Source organism: Scyliorhinus canicula, chromosome 1 (genome assembly GCF_902713615.1).
Source record: "Scyliorhinus canicula chromosome 1, sScyCan1.1, whole genome shotgun sequence".
Taxonomy (NCBI): domain Eukaryota; kingdom Metazoa; phylum Chordata; class Chondrichthyes; order Carcharhiniformes; family Scyliorhinidae; genus Scyliorhinus; species Scyliorhinus canicula.
In genome coordinates this window covers 134,438,979-134,459,873 of record NC_052146.1, presented here as the reverse complement: position 1 = coordinate 134,459,873, position 20,895 = coordinate 134,438,979, and the positions used below count along the sequence as shown (strand labels likewise).

The window sequence follows — 20,895 nt, the reverse complement described above, 5'->3', positions numbered from 1 at the left end:
CCTCTGAACTGCCTCCAATGCCACTACATCTTTCCTCAAATACGGGGACCAAAATGTGCACAATACTCCAGTTGCGTTCTTACCAATGCCTTGTATAGTTGCAACAACACTTCCTTACCTTTATATTCAATTCCTTTTGCTATAAATGGCAACATTCCATTTGCTTTCCTTATTATCTGCTGCACGTGCATGCTCGTTTTCTGTGACTCGTGCACAAGGACCCCCAGATCCCTCTGCATCGGAGCACCCCCGAAGTCTCTCCCCATTTAGATAATAAGTTGTCTTTCTGTTTTTTCGACCAAAATGCATGCTCTCACAGTTATCCAGGTTAAACTCCATCCACCACATTTTGGCCCACTCTCCTAACCTATCTATATCCATTTGTAAGGTTCTGATTTCCTCATTGCAATTTACTGTCCCACCTATTTTTGTATCATCTGCAAATTTGGCTATAGAACCTTCTATCCCTGTATCCAAGTCGTTAATATAGATTGTAAATAGCTCTGGCCCAAGGACTAACCCTGTGGTACCCCACTAGTTACATCTTGCCATCCAGAAAAAGACCCATTTATCCCGACTCTCTGTCTCCTGTCCGTCAGCCAGTCTTCTATCCAAGCTGATAAATTACCCCTAATCCCATGTGGTCTCACCTTGTGAATTAACCTATGTGGCACCTATCAAATGCCTTCCGGAAGTCTAGATATACTTCATCTATAGGGTCCTCATTATCCACCATTATCCACTTTGCTTGTTACATCTTTGAAGAACTCAAGCAAATTAGTCAAACATGATTTGCCCTTCATAAAACCATGCTGACTCTGATGGAAAGCGCTTTGGCTTGTCCTGATATTACGTCCTTGATGATTGATTCTAACAATTTTCCAACAACAGATGTTAAACTAACAGGTCTGTAATTTCCCCATTCTTCCTCCCTCTTTGAATATGGGCATTACGTTAGCATTTTCCCAATCCACTGCAACCTTACCCATGTCCATGGAATTTTGGAATATCATAACCAATGGATCCCCTATCTCTGCTGCCACTTCCTTTAACACCCTAGAATATAAAGGGACAGCACGGTAGCACAGTGGTTAGCACAGTTGCTTCACAGCTCCAGCGTCCCAGCTTTGATTCCCGGCTTGGGTCACTGTCTGTGCGGAGTCTGCACATTCTCCCCATGTCTGCGTGGGTTTTCTCCGGGTGCTCCAGTTTCCTCCCACAGTCCAAAGACGTGCAGGTTAGGTGGATTGGCTGTGCTAAATTGTCCTTCGTGTCCAAAAAATGTTAGGTGGGGTTACAAGGATAGGGTGGAGGTGTGGGGGTAGGGTGGAGGTGTGGGCCTCGGTAGGGTGCCCTTTCCAAGGGCCGGTGCAGACTTGATGGGCCAAATGGCTTCCTTCTGCACTGTAAATTCTATGGTAATGTAGGCCATCAGGCCCTAGTGAACAAGATGTTAAGTCTAACTGGGGTGACACAGTGGTTAGCATTGCTGTCTCACGGCGCCGAGGTCCCAGTTTTGATCCCGGCTCTGGGTCACTGTCGGTGTGGTGTTTGCACATTCTCCCCGTGTTTGCGTGGGTTTTGCCCTCCCAACCCAAAGATGTGCAGGGTAGGTGGATTGGCCATGCTAAATCGGCCCTTAATTGGAAAAATGAATTGGGCACTCAAAATTTATTTTAAAAAACCTAAAGTCTAGCCAAAATGACACCATAAGACATAGAAGCAGAAGTAGACCCTCGGACCATTGAGTCTACTCTGCCAATCAATTAGATTATGACAGATCTAATACGATAATCCTCAACTCCACTTTCCCTCCTTATTCTCTTTATTCTCTTACTGATTAAAAATGTCTATCTGAGCCTTGGACATACTTAATGGCCCAGCCCCTACAGCCCTCTGTGGTAAAGAATTCCACAGATTCACTACCCTCAGAGAAGAGGTTCCTTCTCATCTCTGTCTTAAATGGGTGGGTGACGCCTTACTCTGAGATTATTCCCTCTGGTCCTGGACTCTCCCACAAGGGGAAACAACCTCTCCGGATCTACCCTGAGTATCCTCTATATCCCTCTACGGCTGCCTCCCATTATTCTTCTAAACACCAAGCCCAACCTATTCAACTTCTCCTCATAAGAAAATCCCCCCATACCTGGGATCAGCCTCGTGAACCTTCTCGGGACTTCCTCCGATACCGGCATATCTTTCCTTAGCTATGATGAGGAGATGCTGGCGTTGGACTGGGGTGGACACAGTAAGAAGTCTTACAACACCAGGTTAAAGTACAACAGGTTTGTTTCGAATCACTGGTCCTTCCTCAGGTGAATGAAGAGGTGGCTTCCAGAAACATATATATAGACAAAGTCAAAATCAATGATGTAAGACGATACTTTGCATGCGAGTCTTTGCAGGTAATTAAGTCTTTACAGGTCCAGACAGAGCAACTGGAGAGAGGGATAATCCCAGGTTAAAGAGGTGTGAATTGTCACAAGCCAGGACAATTGGTAGGATTTTGCAAGCCCAGGCCAGATGGTGGGGTGAATGTAATGTGACATGAATCCAAGGTCCCGGTTGAGGCCATACTCGTGTGCGAAATTTGGCTCTACGTTTCTGCCCGCCGATTCTGCGTTGTCGTGCGTCCTGTAGGACGCCTTGGAGAACGCTTACCCGGAGATCAGTGGCTGAATGCCCTTGACTGCTGAAGTGTTCCCCGACTGGAAGGGAACATTCCTGCCAGGCGATTGACATGCAATGTCCGTTCATCCGTTGTCGCAGCGTCTGCATGGTTTCGCCAATGTACTACGCTCCGGGACAGCCTTTTCTGCAGCGTATGAGGCTTGAAACAATTCACACCTCTTTAACCTGGAATTATCCCTCTCTCCAGTTGCTCCGTCTGGACCTGTAAAGACTTAATTACCTACAAAGACTTGCAGTCAAAGTATCGTCTTGCATCATTGACTTTGTCTATATATATTTTTCTGGAACCCACCTCTTCATTCACCTGAGGAAGGGGCTGTCCTCTGAAAGCTAGTGATTCAAAGCAAACCTGTTGGACTTTAACCTGGTGTTGCAAGACGTCTTACTGTGCTTTCCTTAGCTTAGGGGACCAAAAACAATTCACAGTATTCCAGGTGTGGCTTGTATAGTATTAGCAAGACTTCCCTATTTTAATCCTCCATTACCTTTGAAATAAAGGCCAACACATGTCCCTTTCAAGATAGTAATGTGCGAGGTTCTATTCTGTTTGGATATTCCGTCTGTGGTATTATAAACTTGGGTACATATCTGATAAACATTTATTGTGATCCTTATTGGTACCCTAATTCTTTGATTTGAAAGCTGACCTTTTTTCTGTAGTTGTTTCCTGCTAGATAAAAAAAACTTTTGAAATTTGTTAAAACAAGTCTGCCCTGGGTCTGCCTTAGTTGTCCATGTTCAACTGTTTTAGGGAAACACATCACAAATGAGAATTTTAAGTGGATGGTAATACCATACAGATCTCAATCTGATGTTGTCCTGCTCTGATGTAACATTTCTGATTGTTTCTCGTTTGATTTTATATTCTCACCTTTCTATTCATTTCAGAGTTGAACAAATGTATCAGAATGTTATGGCTTTGTGGCACCAGCTGCACATTAACATGAAAAGTGTTGTGTCCTGGAACTATCTAGTGAAAGACATTGACACCATTCACTCCTGGAACAAAGAAACTGTATGTATCCACTAGTTTGCTAAAATGTTGCTGTCAATGGCTATTGAAATGGTACAAACTATAGCTGTGCTGTGTCGTTATTAGCACAATAGTGACATTTTAAGATGGAATTTAGAGACTTCTAGCCCAAGTTATTTGTTGATGCCCATGACCGATACAATCCCAATAGAAGTTCCACAATGATGAAATGAATTTCATTCTTGACTAAAAAATATTTTGCAAATGATCTTTTTTTTACTTTGCAGAAGTATCTTTCTTTTGTGAATGCATTTCATGTAGGGTTGTGAATTTGAGTTATGTATCCAGTATTCTGAATACATTTATAGCCCACATTTTGCAGCAGTTTTAAAGATGTTAAGCATTTGTAGCCATTGCTCTCTGAAACTGACAACAACTTCTGGCATTCACGCACATGTAACTAAATGCGGAAATCCAGAAGTTCCTGTCATTGATTTCCTGCTGCTACACAGGATGCACTACTGAAGCCCGAACAGATGGAAGTGAATTAGAAATCATTGAATTGACATGAACTTGTACTTTTATGCCAATCTTCTTACTGCAAAGGTTCTTCAACAGTTATACCTTGTCGAAAATCCCTGAGCTTTTAATGGCGTAATAAATCATGATCATTGGTGAATAACCTCACTGGCCCTGAAATTCTGATATTTACAGAATGTAATTTTCTTTCCATTCTATGATAATTACAGAGATTTTTTTTGTCATTTTTCAGCTTATATCTTTTAATCACATATTTCTGTCCCAATCTTCATTTCGCTTTCTCTAAAATTATTAAAAGATAAATGGTAAAACCTGCTTGTTACTTCCTGGTTTGCTGTCTCTTAGAATTCTTCAATGTTGTTGGCTGCTTCACCTACTTGATGACATAGTTGTTGCTAGACACCATAGTTACCCTCTAGCTGCCATCAGTAAAATTAACATTGGGAAAGATAAAATCAAACCGAAGAGGTGATCTTGGGCAGCTTTCTTCGAGGTCTGTGTTGGGTGCTGTCAATTTGCCGCTGACTGTAATCCAGGCCTTTATTTTTTTTAAAAAGCTATTAAACAGTCTAATCAATATTTTCCTTTTCTTTATAGCACAAATTGGTTACCTCAGTGAATTTCCTTCTAATGTTCAGTTGAGGGTGGCACGGTGGCGTAGTGGTTAACACTGCTGCCTACAGCGCTGAGGACCTGGGTTCAATCCAGGCCTGGGTCACTGTCCATGTGGAATTTGCACATTCTCCCCGTGTCTGCATGGGTTTCACCCTGACAATCCAATGATGTACATATTAGGTGGATTGGCCAAGCTAAATTGTCCCTGATTTGGAAAAAAATAATTAGGTATTCTAAAAAAAATTTTTTTTTAAAAGAACGTTTAGTTGAAACTAGTAATATATAACCATAATATTTGAATAGTATTGTTGCCATAAAACTTACTTTCAAATCGATAAGTCAACTGAAAGCTTATAAAGCCAAATTGGTCAAGGGAGGCAGTAACCTCTGAATGACCTGCTTATAATCGAAGCATTTAAATTATTTATGGAAAATGCATACCAGATTTAGGCAACTTCAGTACCTTTTCATTCCAGTTTAAAACTCTGAAGGCAAATGAGCAGTCACAAGTCACGAAAAATCTCCAGATGCATTATGAGGATTTCCTCGAGGACAGCCAGGAGTCTCAGGTCTTCTCCATTGCAGACAGACTACGGTTAGAGGAAGAGGTGGATAACTGTAAGGAGCATTCTGAGAAGCTACTGGTATCCATGGAAACAGGTCAGTAAAAAGAACACAAAACAAGAATTAATATACCCTTGATTCCAGACTTTCAATGTAATTATTTCATAAAAAAATAAAATGGGAGATCCACTACTTCGAAGTAACACAATGGACGTGAAGTCACGAAAAGAAAAGAAAAATCAGTTCTGGGGGGGATTAGAGCGGTCGTTCCTGACGCTTGTAGTTCCGGGAATGATTCCGCTATCTAACGGCTGGGAACGCCCCTCCGAGGCTGCACTTAGTCACATTTCCTGCACTGGGGACCTCAGTCAGTGAAAGAAGAGATTGGAGCCATTGTTAAATGGCACCCCAATGTGACACCCGGACCACCCACCCCCCTCCAATTCACCTGTTGGGGGGTCCTTGAACCACACCCCATCCACCTCACCTCAAACTGGCAGGGCACCCCCGGTCCCAATGAACAAAATGCACCTGGACACCTTGGCACTGCCAGCCGGGCATCCTGGCAGTACCTCTGTCGATTGTCGTAAAAACCCACTTGGTTCACTAATGTCCTTTAGGAAAGGAAATCTGCTGTCTTTACCTAGTCTGGCCTGCATATGACTCCAGACCCACAGCGATGTGGTTGACTCTTAACTGCCCCATAAGAATAATTAGGGATGGGCAATAAATTCTGGCCCAGCCAACAAAGTCCACATCCCATGAACGAATAGAAAAACCTGGCAGGGCCAAGGTGCCCAGGCGTCATTAGCAGTGCCAGGCAGGTCATGGCCGGTAACTCATGCCCAATATCTTTGAGGTAGAGAGGCATCACAAGCTACATTTCATGAATTGGATTTTGATCAACAATTATTCATGTTCCCAACAACTGAGACATTGACAATCTTTGAAAAGCAAGCTTGTGATTAGCTTTTATTAAACTGTCGTATTTACAATCAGAATACTGTTGGTAGCAATCTTGTACATAGAAAATAACAATGCCAGTACTATTACAGGTAGCTGAACTTCCCTTGAAAGCAGGTTTGTCAAGGTATGTGAGGTGCCGTCAGAAGCAAAGAAGTATCGTTGTCAGACGCATGGAAAGTATTGTACTTCAAAGTCTTTGATACTGCTCTCACCTCGCAGCTAAATGGCAGGCTCCAAAGCAGACACCGACCCATATCATTCAAAATGTATTTAATGCTGTGTATAGGATAGTATACTCAGGTTTAATAATTAACCTATTTTGCATTTATTCATGGTATGTGTGTGCTTCTAGGAAAACCAATGTTTATTGCCTATCTCTAATGGCTTTTGAGAAGGTGAGGATGAGCCACTTTCTTGAAACACTGCAGTCCTTATGCTGTTGGTACACCCATAATACTTTTAAGGAAGGAGTTGAGGATTTTGACCCAGTGTCAGTGAAGCAAAGATATCGTTCAAATTCAGGGTTACCTGTGACATAAAGGGGAGCTTAATCACAATACAATATTTATTGGACAATACATAGAATGTCCAACCTGCTAGTTTGTCTCGTGCAAATATAGCATAGCACCAGATCCATGCATACAGACTATAAATATTTGCTCAGATGTATTTACATATAAAATATCCCATAGAAGTAGAAAGACGGAGAAAAATGCAGTGGTGTACCATCTGCAGCAACTTACCAAAGCTTGGACTCGACTTCCGGGCGGCGAGCGAGGAGGTCGCAGGGAGAGGGGCTCCCGCAAGCGCCAGGAAGGAACCCCCCCGACAGGCCGGACGGCGGAGGAGGAGCGGGCGGCAACGGCGGAGGAGGAGCGGGCGGCAACGGCGGAGGAGCGGGCGACAACGGAGGAGCGGCGGGCGGCAGCGGCGGGCGGCAGCGGAGGAGAAGCGGAGGAGAAGCGGAGGAGGAGCGGGCGGCAGCTGAGGAGGAGCGGGCGGCGGCGGAAGGCGGAGGCGAGGAGCGACGGCGACAGGGAGGCCCAGCAGCGGCAGGTCCAACCCCTCTCTCCCCCCCCCCCCCCCCACGCGGGCCGGGAACGGTGCGGTAGCGGCGGGCCCTCTTCCCCCCCCCAAACCAGCAGCGGGACACCACCTTCCCCCCCCCAATCAGCAGCGGGGACACCAACTCCCCCCCCCCCCCCCCCCCAACCAGCAGCGAGGACACCAACCCCCCCCCCCCCCCCAACCAGCAGCGAGGACACCAACCCCCCCCCCCCCCCCCCCCAACCAGCAGCGAGGACACCAAACCCCCCCCCCCCCCCAACCAGCAGCGGGGACACAAACCCCCCCCCCCCAACCCCCCAACCAGCAGCCCCACTCGCCCCTCCCCCTCCCCCCAACTGCAGTGACCACCACGTGGCAAGGACAAAGGGGGACTCTCTCTCTCTCTCCTGGGCGAGTGGAGAGAGAAAACAAAAGAAAAAAGAGACTTATATTTCTGTTCTTTTTTTTAAAATAAAAACCCAAAAGAAAACTGGTAAAGAGAAAAGGGGTGAAATAAAGGGGTAAAGGAAAGAAGGGGGGAAATAAATTTTTCATTTAAAAAAAAAAATATATACATATATTTTTATATATATATAAATAAAATTAAAATAGGGTGCGGAAAAGGGGGAAAAGAAGAACAAGGAGAGAAGAAACGATGAAGGGGAAGGGGGAGAAAAAAATGCCAGAAGGGACCCAAGAGAAAGGGGGCACCGGAGGTGGACGGGGCAAAGGGCAAACCAGCTTGGGCGAACGAGTCAACACGCGAAGCAGCGGGAAGAATGTATCGCCGCATCCAAAAGGGCTGGACGGGCGGGCAACCTCTCCCCTGGGGTTAGAGGGGGGCGTGAATTGGAAGGAAGCCATTGCAGAGGTGGTGAGGGAGCAGCTGCAGGCAATCAAGGCAGAGTTAAAAGCAGACACAGAGGCCGCAGCACAGGCAGCAATGACCAGGGCCATGTCAGGGGTGCAGCAGGCTCTGACCAGAATGGAGGAGAAAGTGGATGCCCAAGGGAAGATACTGGAAGCCCACGGGGCAACCATTAAAGAGCTGGAGAAGGCAGCGACTGACGTGAGCGACCGGGTCATGTCCCTGGAGAGGGAAATGGCGAAACTGAGTGCAACACAGGGGAGCCTGAAGGGCAGGGTAGACGACCAGGAGATCAACTCGAGAAGGCAAAACATTAAGATAGTGGGCCTGCCAGAGGGGATAGAGGGTAGAAATCCCACAACATTCGTGGCTGCGATGCTGGGCTCCTTGGTGGGGCGGGAAACTTTTCCCACCCCACCGGAAATGGACAGAGCTCATCGGTCACTGCGCCCGAAGCCCAAGGAAGGGGAAAAACCGAGAGCAGTTATAGCCAGACTGCACCGGTACCGGGATAGGGAGACAATCCTGCGCTGGGCCAAGGAGAATAGAGCCTGCAATTGGGACGGGCACGCCATCAGAATCTACGAGGATTTTGGAGCGGACATAGCTAAGAGACGGGCGGAGTTCAACAGAGCGAAAGCAGCTCTCTATAAGAACAAAGTACGTTTTGGTATGCTGTACCCAGCAAAACTCTGGGTCACATACCAACACAAGGAATATTTCTTTACAGCCCCTGCCGAGGCGAATAGATTCGTTGAGGAGCACGGGCTGGAAAAACGCCATGGGAAGTAGGGACGAGGGGCCCATGGCAAGGAGATACGTCATGCCGACGGGGGGGTGGGGAGGGGCGAGGCAAAGCCAGCCCCCTCCCCCCTGGCAGGAGCACCCAGGAAAAACAACCCAATGCCCAAGGGCCCGCTCCAGGTGGGAGGCCAGGCCCCGGCACGAGGGAACGGGAGTACTGGAGAGGGGAGAGGGGAAGGGGGACAGCAACCTCCGAGCGGGGAGCCACCGTGCTAGCAGGAAAGCTAGCGAAGGGGGCGCGCAACAGAGCAGGGCCGCAGCGCACCCCCAACAGGGGGGAAGGCGCCAGGCAGGGGAGGGGGGGGATCACCCATCAAAGGTGGGAGAGCAAATGGGGACAGGAATGGGGGAGAGAGGGGCAATGGAGGGGTACACAGGGGTATCCCCGAAAGGGATAGAGCGGGGGGGGGGGCACTCGGGGGGCGAGAGACCAGGGAGGGGAAATGCAGGGACGAAGGGACAAAAGAGGCCAGAAAGGGAATAGGGCCACAAAGTGCCACAGACAAGGGCTCGAAACAGGGAACTGCTGCAAACACCCACCCAGTACGGTCTGTGGGTGAAGGGGCCCCCCGGAGTGCAGGGGGCTACCCGCGTGGCGGACACACAGTGGACGGCCATGGCGGGTGTCCCCGGGACAAGGGGGAACCCCGGAGCGCAGGGACCCGACCGCATGGGGAGAGCAGTGATAGTGGACATCCTGGACGGCCCCCTAACAAAGGGAAACCCCAGAGGGCAGGGGCGCGTCCACCGGACAAATATGGTTAACCCCACAGGAGCAAGGGGGCAGAAGCCCCCCACCAGAATAGTCACCTGGAACGTAAGGGGACTTAATGGCCCAGTGAAGAGATCTAGAGTCCTCACCCACCTTAGAAACATGAGGGCCGACATAGTCTTCCTCCAAGAGACGCACTTGAGGGAGCAGGACCAACTGCGGGTAAGAAAGGGCTGGGTGGGACAAACCTATCATTCCTGTTATGGGGCAAGGGCCAGGGGGGTGGCGATCCTGATTGGCAAGAGGACAATGTTTAGGGCGACAAAGACGGTTACGGACCCAGGGGGACGGTATGTCATGGTCAGCGGGGCCCTGGATGGGGCGCCGGTAGTCCTAGTTAACGTGTATGCGCCCAACTGGGACGACACGAGCTTCATCCAAAAGACCATGGCAGAAATCCCGGACATAGCGACGCACCGACTAATCATGGGGGGGGACTTCAACTGTGTACAGGACCCAACGACGGACAGATCAAACCCCAGAACGGGGAAAACCTCAAACATGGCAAGGGAACTCAGTCACTATATGGAGCAGATGGGAGCAGTAGACCCCTGGAGATTCGCCCACCCGGGGGAGAAAGAATTCTCTTTCTTCTCCCCAGTACACAACGTGTACACCAGAATTGACTTCTTTGTGGTGGGGAAAACGGTGCTTCCAGAGATAGACAAGGTGGAATACTCCGCAATTGTGATATCAGACCACGCCCCACACTACATGGATGTGCGGCTAGAGACGGGAAGGGCCCAGCGCCCCAAATGGAGGTTGGACGGTGCCTTACTAGCTGACAAGGCCTTCAGCGAAAGGATAGCGCGGGCCATAGCGGAGTACACTGAGATCAACCAAAACGGGGAGGTCTCACCCTCCACGTTCTGGGAAGCGCTTAAGGCCGTACTAAGAGGGGAAATCATAGCCTACAAAGCGCAAAGAGATAGGGAGGAAAGGGTGGCTAGGCAGAAGCTGGTCGACTCCATACTGGAGGTAGACCATAAATACTCCGAGGCCCCGACCGTAGAACTCCTGGCGGAGAGGAAAGAATTACAAAGGAACTTTGACCTGCTCTCCACCAGGAAAGCAGTACACCAACTCCGCCAGGCACGCGGGGCCCTATACGAACACGGAGACAAAGCCAGCCGCCTGTTGGCCCACCAGCTGAGAAAGCAGGCAGCCAGCAGAGAAATTGCGCAAATCAGAGATACCAGAGGCACGTTGGAAACAGAACCAGAGAGGATTAACAAAACCTTCAAGGCCTTCTACCAAGAGCTGTACACCTCAGAGCCCCCAACGGGGAAGGCTGGGATGAACCGGTTTCTTGACGGACTGGACATACCAGTTGTGGGAGAGGGCAGAAAACGGGATCTGGAAGCACCACTAGCACTGGGAGAGATCATGGACAGCATTAGCTCCATGCAGGCGGGGAAGGCGCCGGGACCGGACGGATTCCCGGCGGACTTCTACAAAAAATTTGCGACAGCGCTGGCCCCGCACCTGCGGGAGATGTTCACAGACTCGCTAGCTAGGGGCACATTGCCACCCACGTTAGCACAGGCCTCAATCTCGCTGATACCTAAGAAAGACAAAGACCCAACGGAATGTGGGTCATACAGACCCATATCTCTGCTGAATGCAGACGCCAAAATACTGGCCAAAATCCTAGCCAAGAGGCTAGAAGACTGTGTACCTGAGGTGGTCACAGAGGACCAGACGGGCTTTGTCAAAGGTAGACAGCTTACCGCGAACATCAGGCGCCTGCTGAACGTGATAATGACCCCCTCCGGGGAGAGAACACAAGAGGTGATCGTCTCCCTGGACGCAGAAAAGGCCTTCGACAGAGTCGAGTGGAAATACCTCATAGAGGTACTGGAGCGGTTCGGGCTTGGAACAGGGTTCACCGCTTGGGTAAAGCTCCTGTACAACGCACCCATGGCGAGTGTACAGACCAACAATACCAACTCCCAATACTTCCAGCTGCACAGGGGCACCAGACAAGGATGCCCACTGTCCCCGCTGCTGTTCGCACTAGCAATTGAACCGCTAGCAATCGCGCTCAGGGCAGCAAAAAATTGGAGGGGGATCCGAAGGGGAGGTAGAGAGCACAGAGTCTCACTCTATGCGGATGATCTGCTCCTCTATATCTCGGACCCACAAAGCAGCATGGACGGAATCATCGCGCTCCTGAAAGAGTTTGGAGCCTTCTCGGGCTACAAACTCAACATGAGCAAAAGTGAGATCTTCCCAGTACACCCGCAAGGGGGGGGGGGGGGCAGCACTAAAGGGGCTGCCGTTCAATCAAGCCCGACATAAATTCCGCTACCTGGGGATCCAAATAGCCCATGACTGGAAAGGGATCCACAAATGGAACCTCACCAGCCTGACGGAGGAAGTTAAAAAGGACCTGCAAAGATGGAACACACTCCCGCTCTCCCTCGCGGGGAGAGTTCAGACGATCAAAATGAACGTACTGCCCAGGTTCCTCTTCCTGTTTAGATCCATTCCGATCTACATCCCCAAGGCCTTTTTCAAAGCGCTGGACAAACTCATCATGGCGTTCGTATGGGGGGGTAAAAATGCTAGGATCCCAAAGAAGGTCTTACAAAAAACAAAAACCAGGGGAGGGCTAGCCCTCCCGAATCTACAATTCTACCACTGGGCAGCAACAGCCGAGCGAGTAAGGGGATGGATCCAGGAGCCAGAGGCTGAGTGGGTGCGTGCGGAGGAGGCCTCCTGCATGGGAACCTCCCTCCGGGCCCTCGCCACGGCAGCACTCCCATCCCCACCCAAAAAACACTCCAGCAGCCCAGTGGTGACAGCCACCCTCCAATCCTGGAACCAACTGCGGCAGCAACTTGGCCTGACCAAAATGTCGAACAGGGCTCCCATCTGCAACAACCATAGGTTCACACCAGCACTGACTGACGCCACCTTCAAAAGGTGGAGGCAGGACGGGGGGACACTGACAGTCAGGGACCTATACACGGACGACAGGATCGCAACACTGGACGAACTGACAGAGAAGTTTCAGCTAGCTGGGGGGAACGAGCTACGGTACCTGCAGCTCAAAAACTTCCTACGAAAGGAGACAAGGACGTACCCACAACCGCCACGACAGACACTACTGGAAGACCTACTGGACGCAAGTATCCTAGAGAAAGGGAACTGTAGTGACATGTATGACCGACTGGTAGATAGGGACGACACCGTACTGGACGCAACAAGAAGGAAATGGGAGGACGACCTGGGGATGGAGATAGGGTGGGGACTCTGGAGCGAAGCACTGCATAGGGTCAACTCCACCTCCACGTGCGCAAGGCTCAGCCTGACGCAACTAAAAGTGGTACATAGAGCCCACTTAACAAGAACCCGTATGAGTAGGTTCTTCCCGGAGGTGGAAGACAGATGTGAACGGTGCCAAAGAGGCCCGGCCAACCACGCCCACATGTTCTGGTCTTGCCCCAGACTCGTGGAGTACTGGACAGCCTTCTTCGAGGTTATGTCCAAAGTGGTGGGAGTGAGGGTGGAGCCATGCCCGATAGTGGCGGTCTTCGGGGTTTCAGAACAGCCAGATCTATTCCTGGGGAGGAGGGCGGACGCCCTTGCCTTTGCCTCCCTGATCGCCCGCCGTAGAATCCTGTTTGGCTGGCGGTCAGCAGCACCGCCCAGAGCTGCGGATTGGCTGTCCGACCTCTCGGAATCTCTCCAAATGGAGAAAATCAAATTTGCCATCCGAGGGTCGGACGACGGCTTCCACAGAACGTGGGAGCCATTCATGCAACTGTTCCGGGACCTATTTGTGGCCAATGTACAAGAGGAAGAATAGTCGGGGGAAGGTAGCGGGAGGGGCTACAGGTTCGGTACGGGGGTTCGATGGCTAGCTAAGGCCCAAAACCAAACTAAATAAACATGTTGGGGGGGGGGGGGGGGGGGGGGGGGCGGGCGCAGTTACTACTACGAAGATGCTTACCTGTAAATATGTATGTTAATTTTTGCGTGTTTGTTTGTTGTTTTTTTTCTCCTAACAATTTGTAATTTGTTCAATATAAAATATGAAAACTGAATAAAAACATTTATAAAAAAAAAACTTACCAAAGCTTCTTCGGTACTACTGCAAGCATGTGACCTTCACCACCAAGAAAGACAAAGTCCTCAAGAAGCCATTACCACCTTTTTCCAAGTCGCACACCACATCATTCTCGCCAGGATAGGTATAATTTTTCCTTGATGTTCACTGCGTAGAAGTCCAAGTCCTCACCTAACAGTATTCCAAAAGTATCTTCAGCACAAGGACTGCAACACTTCAAGACGAAGACTCGCCGTCACCTTAGGAGCAACAATGGATGGGCAATAAATGCTGTCAGCCAGCAATGCCCAGAATGAATTATGAAAACAAGCTCAAAACCACAATGTTTAACAACTGAAGTAGAATCATACCATAAGGTGTTGAAAAACACCTGTTTTTTTTTTCAGAAAGGTATTTTAACCTCTTGAAAATATTCTTTGATGGTGAGTCCTGTATCATGGCCCAAAATTTGATGTTGTACTGATTATGTGATCATCAACATTGACTGTTGTTACTCAGACGAAACTGACAGCAGCCTCTGGAGTCTGCACATGCACAGTTTTTTAAAAAATACATTCAAGGAGTTTGAGTGTTGCTGGTAAGGCCGCATTTGTTGCCTGTCCCTAACTGCCCTTGAGGTTGTGGCAAGCCACATTCTGTTGGTACAACCAGAATGCTGAACTAAGAAACCCAGAAATTGTTGTCAGTAGTTCTATACCCTCTCACTGGGTATTCCGTTGAAGACCCCTGCAAACTGCAATAAAGTGCAATCACTGCTCTGGCAAAACGCACTTTCTTATGCGATTGGTCTTGTTACGATGGCCCTTGGAAAAAGTTACATCTTATTGGATGTGGGGTAATTGAGTTTTTAGTGGTATGCTAATTTTGTTAATTATTATTGGATTGCCTTACTGTCCCTGAAAATATAATTTTATTTTGTGGAATGTCAAATTTCTCCATTATAATAAAAATTCATATTTAAAACATTTTTTTTTAAAACTACATTTGTATTTTTTGCTTCCACTATAATCCCATGTATATGTCCCAATCATTTATTCTGCTTTTGTTTTGTTTTTTAATTAATGCACTGTATTTGTCATACAAGAGAATACTTATCTTCCTGGTTATCTCAATGATCATTGTGACTTGAAAATAGCAGAAGTGTTTGAGTTATTTCAAATTTTATATGTAATTATCATGTGCTTGTCAAGTAGAGGAGAAGGATGAGACATTGAGTATGACGTACATCACCGAGCTGCAAAACATCTGCCTACATCTTGAAAAATATAAAGACCAATTAATACGAAAGCTCCAGGCCTCAGTAGAAGGAGATGCCATGCAAGATAGTGCCTTCAGAATCATTGAACAAGAGGTTTGTCACAATATGTATCTATGATGCATTGAAATTGATTAGTGGACACCACAGTCTGTCAGTATTTCACTTGTGGTCATGCTGCGTTACTCTAACTAAAGCTGCCATTATACTTACTATGTGGCAGCACTTCCTGTGGCAAGTTCATGTGAAAAATATTACATCCCTTGCTATCACTTTTCTTGTCAATTTATCCTTGTTCTAGGAAGTAAACTTTTCAGAAATCTTCTTATCGATTCATTTATTATTTACTGTTTTTGCAGCGCATGCAGCAGGAATTAAATGGATTGAAATCTGATTTGAATCAGGTGACAAATAAATGTGAGAGTTTCTTCTACCAGTCTCCCTCTGCGACTAGTATCCCAGCGTTGCATTCTGAGTTGGACTTGGTTGTACAGAAAATGAATCAAGTGCATTCATTATCCTCCATCTACATGGACAAGTGAGTCTGAAATTGCATAAAAGGGATTAATTTAGAACAAAGTTGGAAAGAGTTAAATGTATGATCAGTTACAATATTAGTATGTGTTTAAAAATAGCAGCTTGATCATATTTTGATGGGCTAGCAGAAGTAGCAACTATGAACTTTGCATCTATTTGTATCTGTTGGATTTACTTGGAGGCACTTCACTTCAGACCAAGGATGTTAATTGTATATTGAGGCTGAGATTCTCTGGCTTCCGCACTGCGTGTTTCTTGGCAGTGTATTTCTTGGCAGCCTGCTTTTGGCTGGCGGCGGAATCTTCTGATCCAGCATTATCAATGGGATTTCCCATCTAATTCATCCCACACCGCCAGGGATGTGCCATCGGCGTGACCAGAAGATTCCGCCAACGTGAACAGTCAGAAAACCTTGCCCTGAGTTTTTTGTTGTATTCAAGTGGTGGACATACACTGCAGATTCATGCAGGTCCCATACACAGGAACAGTCTAAATATCTGGTTGTTGTATTTGGAGGTGCAAGGTTGTAACATATGTCACTGTAAATAAAAGCCTCCAAGTGTGTAAATGATGGGCTCCAGTTCTTTCCTCCTTTGCCTTGCTATTTGAGTTGAACAAGGGAGACTGAAAGCGATAGAATTTGAAATTGATACAACCTTGTGTCTCTCAGTAAAGCATCCAAGAAGTTACACCAATTGGAATTATGCTACAGAAGTGATCATAGAAGTTAAATGTGCTCTTGTATCACTACCTTTTTATGCACATGCACAAATGAATGGAAATCTTAAACAATAAGAAATGGTCAAATGACATTATTTGCATGCACAAAGATCATAATTATTAATGTGACTCCAACATTTTTGAAACTTATGACATTAATCTGATATATGTTAGAATTTGATCAAATCTTTTGCAGCAAGAAAATTATGCCAGCTTACAAGAAAATTGTACCTTTTAAGGTGTATATTCTTTCACAGAACACTTTTCTGAATTGGACTTTTTTTGTTCAAAAGGCACCTTTCAGTTATGACCATCTTCTACAAGAGAGGATCTAACCATCGTCCCTTGACATTCAATGGAATTACCATCACTGAATCCCCCACAATCTACATCCTGGTGGTTAACATTGATCAGAAACTGAACTGGACTAGTCATATTAATACTGTGGCTACCAGGGCAGGTCAAAGCCGAGGAATCCTATGGCAAGTAACTCACCACCTGACCCCTAAACGCCTGTCCACCATCTACAAGGCACGAGTAAGGAGTGTAATGAAATACTCTCCACTTGCCTGGATGAATGCAGCTTCAACAACATCCAAGATGCTCAACACCATCCAGGACATAGCAGGCTGCTTGATTGCTACCCCTTCCACAAACATTAAACCCCCACCACCGACAAACAGTGGCAGCTGTGTGTACCATCTACAAGATGCACTGCAGTAACTTGCCAAGTTTCCTTAGACAGCACCTTCCGAACCGATGACCACTATCATCTGGAAGGACAAGAGCAGCAGATATCTGGGAACCCCACCACCTGGAGGTTCACCTCCAAGTCACTCACCACCCTGACTTTGAAATATATTACTGTTCCTTCGCTGGGGCAAAATCTTGGAACGCCCTCCCTAATAGCACTGTAGGTGTACCTAGACCTCAGGGACTGCAGCGGTTTAGGAAGACAACTCACTGCAACCTTCTGAAGGGCAACGAGGGATGGGCAATAAATGCTGGCCTAACCAGCGACGCCCACATCCTGTGAATGAATTAAAAACATTTAAAATACTTTCTTCACCAAAGTATTTAAAGGCAGGTTAGATATAGATTCCTGATTAATAGATGGAAGAATGTGAGTTTACCACAAGAAAAGATGGGAAATAATCAGATTGAATCTGTAAAGAATTCTAAAACTAACTCTCATATTCAACGTGTAAAAGTTTTCCTTCAAGCGAATAATTGTTTTAATTTCTTTTAGGCTGAAAACAGTGGATGTCATGTTGAAAACCAGTCAAGGGGCTGAAATGCTGGTTAAAATGTACGAAATGAAGCTGTGTGAGGAAGATGCAGTACCAGTCAACCAGGAGGCTATTGAAGGGCAGAGGACCCTATTAGAGGTCAGATAATTCTCAGTAATTAGAAAAGCTAATTAATGAAATCAGCACACTCTTACAGTAATGTGACTGGAAATCCTGGGACTGGCCAAATAGCATTTAACAACAGCACCAACTTTCATTTACATAGCACCTTTTAAAGGGGACATTATCCTAAGGCATTTCATAGGAATCATTCAAAAATGGACCCTGAGACAAAGAAGGTATCGGGAGGGTTGAAATAAAAACTTGGTCAATGAGGCATGTTAGTGGAGGCGAGCCAGTTAAGGAGGGAGTTCCAGTGTTTGGGACTTGCAGCTGAAAGAGTCAAACGTGTGCGATGAGGCTGGGGGGTTGTGGATACCTTTGGTGGAGGAGGCCAGAATTGGAGGGATGAGGGTTTTTAGGCTGGAAGAGTTGAGGAGGGACAAGACTCAGCGGAATTTTAATAGAATGATCATTTTAAAACTAAGATAGATCAGGAGTCCACATAGATCAACAGATACTGCTGTGATGGGTTTGTGGGATTTTATGGAGATGAGGATATATGCAGTCGACTTATAGTTAACCTCAAGTTTTTGGGGGATGAAAAGTGTGGGAGGCTAACCAGGAAAGCATTGAATTAGTTGAATTCAATGGGCTGGAACATGGATTACCACAGTATACTGGGAAAAGTTGATGATGGGTGAAACAACAGAAGATTGGTGGGAAGAGTTCAAATACATTTACTATGATACAGCACTAGTTTATACCTTAAGGGACAGCTAAGAGGCTTATAAGAATGAAAAAGATGGCCCTGGTGAATGGAGGAGATATAAGGAACAGCCACGGGTGACAAGATATTAAGAAGAGTACATTAAAATAGCAGAACTGAAGAGTGACATATCCCTAGGATGCAATGATTTTGATTCCAGTATTAAGTAGTCAAGAACATTGCCGATGCTCTGACAATGATATTCCAAAGCTTTCTCAATTAAGGAACTATTCCTTAAGATTGGAAAATTGCATGTCATTTCATTCTTGAAGAAAGATGAAGAGCACATCAGGAAATTATAGAAGGCTAGTCTAACAATGTTTTTCAAACTTTTTTCCCTGGGACCCATTTTAACCAACTGGCTGGCCTTCGCAACCCATGTCGACTGACCTTCACAACACACCATTTTTGCTTACTTTTAATGCGACAGGTGAGCCTGCTTGGTCCTCACGATCTCAGGTTTACAGGAGGAGGGTGCAATGCGCATATTGGTTCCTTTGTGCTGTCGTCATCTTTGTGAGGACAGGAAATCCAGCCTCACATGTAGGTCATTGTGAAAGCAATAGTAACAAAATGCTTGTTTTACTGAGCACTGATGCTCATTGGAGACACTACTCCAGAATGCTGACAGTCTTATGGACTTGTGGCATGTTTTTAATGGGCTGTCACAGGTGAAGTGCAGAATTCAGCCTCTTCATTTGGAGTCAGCTGTAAGTTAATAATTGACTCTGGGTCTCAAAAAAGGATTTTTCACCCACCTCTTCTCTTTCAAAATCTGAAACTTCTCTAGCAACAAAAACTGTTGATTAGCGCAGGCAAATGTGACTGAACAAGGCTTGCCAGTTTATTACTAACACTGTTTTCTTCGATGTGTCGTAGCACTGTGAGGAACATAGTTTTGGATTTGTACTCTCACTTGCCAAATTTTCAATGACTTTTGGAAAGCATCTCTTTCTTCACAGTGCCAAAAGCAATCATCATCCTTCCCTTGTAATTTGGGGTTCAGTTTGTTTGAAATTGAAAAGGTATCACATGCTAAGACATAGTTAGCGGGCAGCACGGTGGCACAGTAGTTAGCACTGCTACCGAGTTCAATCCGGGCCCTGGGTCACTGTCCATGCGGAATTTGCACATTCTCCATGTGTCTGCGTGTGTCCCTCCCCCACAGCCCCAAAATATGTGCAGGGTTGGTGGATTGACCACACTAAATTGCCTTAAATGGAAAAAGAATTGGGTACTCTAAATTTAAAAAAAGACATAGTTAGCATGCAGGACAGGAAATCCAGCCTCATTTTCCAGTACTTCACTGCGGAGAGCACACTTTGCATCCTGATTTGCATTGGCACAATTATCAACGCCATACCTGGAAATCATCTTTTTATTGCTTTGTTCCAGATTTCAGTTTCTTCTTAATAGGCTGTTCACCAGAGGTCCTGGAGTTCTGTATACAGCTCACACTAGCATTGCTTCGTCCTGCCGTGCACTCTCCCTGAGCAGCTTACACTAGCACTGCTTCGTCCTGCCGTGCACTCTCCCTAAGCAGCTTACACTAGCACTGCTTCGTCCTGCCGTGCACTCCCTCCGAGCAGCTTACACTAGCATTGCTCCGTCCTGCCGTGCACTCTCCCCGAGCAGCTTACACTAGCATTGCTTCGTCCTGCCGTGCACTCCCTCCGAGCAGCTTACACTAGCATTGCTTCGTCCTGCCGTGCACCATCCCCGAACAGCTTACACTAGCATTGCTTCGTCCTGCCGTGCACCATCCCCGAACAGCTTACACTAGCACTGCTTCGTCCTGCTGTGCACTCTCCCTGAGCAGCTTACACTAGCACTGCTTCGTCCTGCCGTGCACTCTCCCCGAGCAGCTTACACTAGCATTGCTTCATCCTGCCGTGCACTCTCCCCGAGCAGCTTACACTAGCACTGCTTCGTCCTGCCGTGCACTCTCCCTGAGCAGCTCACACTAGCATTGCTTCGTCCTGCCGTGCACTCTCCCCGAGCAGCTTACACTAGCACTGCTTCGTCCTGCCGTGCACTCTCCCTGAGCAGCTCACACTAGCACTGCTTCGTCCTGCCGTGCACTCTCCCTAAGCAGCTTACACTAGCATTGCTTCGTCCTGCCGTGCACTCTCCCCGAGCAGCTTACACTAGCATTGCTTCGTCCTGCCGTGCACTCTCCCCGAGCAGCTTACACTAGCACTGCTTCGTCCTGCTGTGCACTCTCCCTGAGCAGCTTACACTAGCACTGCTTCGTCCTGCCGTGCACCATCCCCGAACAGCTTACACTAGCACTGCTTCGTCCTGCTGTGCACTCTCCCTGAGCAGCTTACACTAGCACTGCTTCGTCCTG

The 20,895-nt window shown here is 47.2% G+C and overlaps 1 protein-coding gene across 5 annotated transcripts in view; it reads left to right on the top strand.

The window, feature by feature from the left end:
* Positions 1-20,895, top strand: part of macf1a (microtubule actin crosslinking factor 1a) — an 837,043-nt gene that overhangs the window by 521,773 nt on the left and 294,375 nt on the right. For 3 of the 5 annotated variants that reach the window (XM_038800586.1, XM_038800577.1, XM_038800568.1), the window contains exons 23-27: positions 3,580-3,706; positions 5,296-5,479; positions 15,109-15,266; positions 15,530-15,708; positions 17,677-17,815. In XM_038800586.1, the coding sequence (XP_038656514.1) occupies positions 3,580-3,706; positions 5,296-5,479; positions 15,109-15,266; positions 15,530-15,708; positions 17,677-17,815 (787 nt within the window). Of the gene's footprint in view, positions 1-3,579; positions 3,707-5,295; positions 5,480-15,105; positions 15,267-15,529; positions 15,709-17,676; positions 17,816-20,895 lie in introns of all 5 variants that reach the window. The other 2 variants (XM_038800561.1, XM_038800551.1) reach the window with 1 other exon arrangement.